Here is a 2,482-nt window from a genome sequence, read left to right as displayed (position 1 = left end):
TATCACTGGAGTTCCAAGACAAGTTGTCAATTTTAACACTATTTCTCTTACCTCATTTGTTGTTAACAATGTTACTAGAGGTATGACTCATAAGAAACTTTGCCTCAGATTCACTCAAGATGCTATTATTAAAAGATTTAATAAAACTGCTACTGGTAAAGCAATTGAAAAGAGAATTCTCAGAGAAAAGATGACTGATTTTGACAAATTCCAAGTCAGTATCATTAACAGAAAGATTAATGCTGCTGCTAAAATTGCTGTCGCTAAGAAAGCTCATTAATTGAATTAAGAAGGGTATATTGGTGTTTTATCAATGGTTTTATTCTTTTGTTACAGTAATTGTTTTGGAGTTATTTTATGTATGAAGTAAGTGATAGAGTCAATATCTTAAGAATTATAGCTTTTTTAACTATAAATATAATAAAATAAGTAAACCCTATAACTAAATAAAATAAGAACTTATTTCTTTAATTGGTGTGAAATGGCCAGAGGAATTGCTGTTGGACTTAAGAGAGGATACCCAGTTCATACTATGAAAACTGCCAAAAGACATTATGGTGTTACAAAAAGAAAGCACGTTGTTAATGATGTTATTAGAGAGGCTTGTGGTTTTTCTGCTTATGAAAGACACATGATGGATCTCCTTAGAAGAGGACTTGATAAGAAAGCACTTAAATATGCCAAAAAACATCTTGGAACACATAAAAGAGGACTTGCTAAGAGAGATGAAATCCAACGTGCTCTTGAAGCAATTAAAGCTGCCCACGCTCATCTTGGACATCACGAACAACACTGAGCAGGTTATTAAGAATTGACTCTATAAAGCTTTTTGGTTTTTATAAGATAGATACTTTTTTGGATTAAAATAAAAAATAAAGAAATAATGACTGATTATATAAAGTATTAAGAGGGATCAGTCTGAAGAGATTTATATTCATGAAGTCGTTGTTTCATTTCTAAAGAAATGGTGTTAGAAGATATAGTCAAGGGAAGACTTGATTTTGATTCTGATTTTAGAGTTAATAGAAGTAATGTTGTTTGTTCTGATGAAAAAGGTATTTTAATATTATGAATAGTACAATACATTTGTGAAATAGAGTTTGAAGGAGAAATAAGGTGTGGTGACTCTTTTAATGGAAAATCAGCTACATGATTAAGCAGAGCTTTTGAAGGGAAGCAATTGAGAATTGAAATTATTGAATCAAGATTTAATGGTTGTTGAAACTTATCAATAAAGTGAATAGAAGCTTCAGAAAATTTAGATTTTGTATATTCGTTTAAAGTTGATAAATTTTGTGGGAGTTGTACTATTGGCATTGACTGAGGAAGAAGGAGTTTAAATGCTTCTAATGATGTTAGAGGATCATTGCCAAGATATAACTTTAAAATTTGAGGTTGTTCATGTTCGATGTATTGAGAAGAAAGAGAAATAATTTTAAGGTAAGCACGATGAAACAAAGAGTTGTTAGAAGCTAAAAGAGTGTTTAGAGCAAATATTTCTAATTGAGGCATATTTAAAGGAAAATGTTTTTGAATACATTTTAAACAACTAAATAATATAGTAAAAGTAATACCATTTGTAAGTTGATGAGCAAATCGTTCAACTATATCTTTCATAAGTTCATAACCTTTAGGAAGGGAAGGGAAATTATATAATAATCGAAGGATATTTGATATGAGAAATGGATAACTAACATTTTGTATTTGTCCTATGGGTTTGCATCTTAATAACTTAGATAATAATGTTAATAATAATTCAATACAATCTAACATATTAACTGTTGTCATGTTTGAAAAATGAGTTAATACTGCAACAACAGCTTCAAGTACCACTGAGTTTTTGAGTTGTAGAAGTTTAATTGTTTCATGATAGAGATAAGTTTGTTGTTGAGGTGTTAAATAAGGAAGAAATAATGGAAGAGTACCAAGTGTTTGTCTTAAAACGCTTGATTCATTTGAAGGGCGTTGAGGTGCTTTATTAAGAATACCTAAACAACAATTTAAATATGTTGGATACGTGGACTGATTAATATATAATTTTAAAGTACGTAATGCACATAAAGTATTTAATGAATTAGAAAATGGGTTTGTTAAAGATTTTTGAATAGTGTTTGTGTGAAGTAAAAGATAACTTTTGTCATAAGTACTAAAGATGTTTAATAGTGTTGTTGTAGAAATACGTATAAGCCCATTTTTAGAAGCTTGTGCAATAATAAAAAATTTATGATTTTCAACTGAATAACTTAAGGTATTCAATATGAGAAGTTCTTGGAGTAATTCAGTCACAACAAAAGGATTACTTTGGTTTTCATCAAATAATTGATCAATTTTTTGACAAATTAAGACATTTTCAGTTTCAGTCACACAATCTTGAAGTGCTAAAACGAAAGTTCTATAATTTACAGACATTTAAATGAAGAAAAGAACTTCAAAATTTAAATCTTTTTCTTTTTTAAGTTTTTTTAATACTTTAAAGTCTAAA

At 28.8% G+C, this 2,482-nt stretch overlaps 2 protein-coding genes across 2 annotated transcripts, besides 1 other annotated feature; one reads left to right on the top strand and one right to left on the bottom strand.

Annotated features, from left to right (window-relative positions):
• The first annotated feature begins 401 nt into the window (after positions 1–401).
• Positions 402–429: a sequence feature (AT_rich).
• Positions 430–481: 52 nt separating this feature from the next.
• On the top strand, positions 482–796 carry EDI_124780 (60S ribosomal protein L36, putative; the record flags this gene model as incomplete). Its single annotated transcript, XM_001739793.1, has 1 exon — positions 482–796. One exon carries the CDS (start codon positions 482–484, stop codon positions 794–796), a length of 315 nt encoding a protein of 104 aa, XP_001739845.1.
• Positions 797–903: 107 nt separating this feature from the next.
• On the bottom strand, positions 904–2,409 carry EDI_124770 (uncharacterized protein; the record flags this gene model as incomplete). The annotated part of the gene is made up of 1 exon (XM_001739792.1): positions 904–2,409. The coding sequence occupies one exon, from the start codon at positions 2,407–2,409 to the stop codon at positions 904–906; it is 1,506 nt and encodes a 501-aa protein (XP_001739844.1).
• Positions 2,410–2,482: the final 73 nt, after the last annotated feature.

This window comes from Entamoeba dispar, genomic scaffold, assembly GCF_000209125.1.
Source record: "Entamoeba dispar SAW760 scf_1105229462433 genomic scaffold, whole genome shotgun sequence".
NCBI classification, from domain to species: domain Eukaryota; phylum Evosea; order Mastigamoebida; family Endamoebidae; genus Entamoeba; species Entamoeba dispar.
This window is presented reverse-complemented; position numbering and strand designations above follow the sequence as displayed.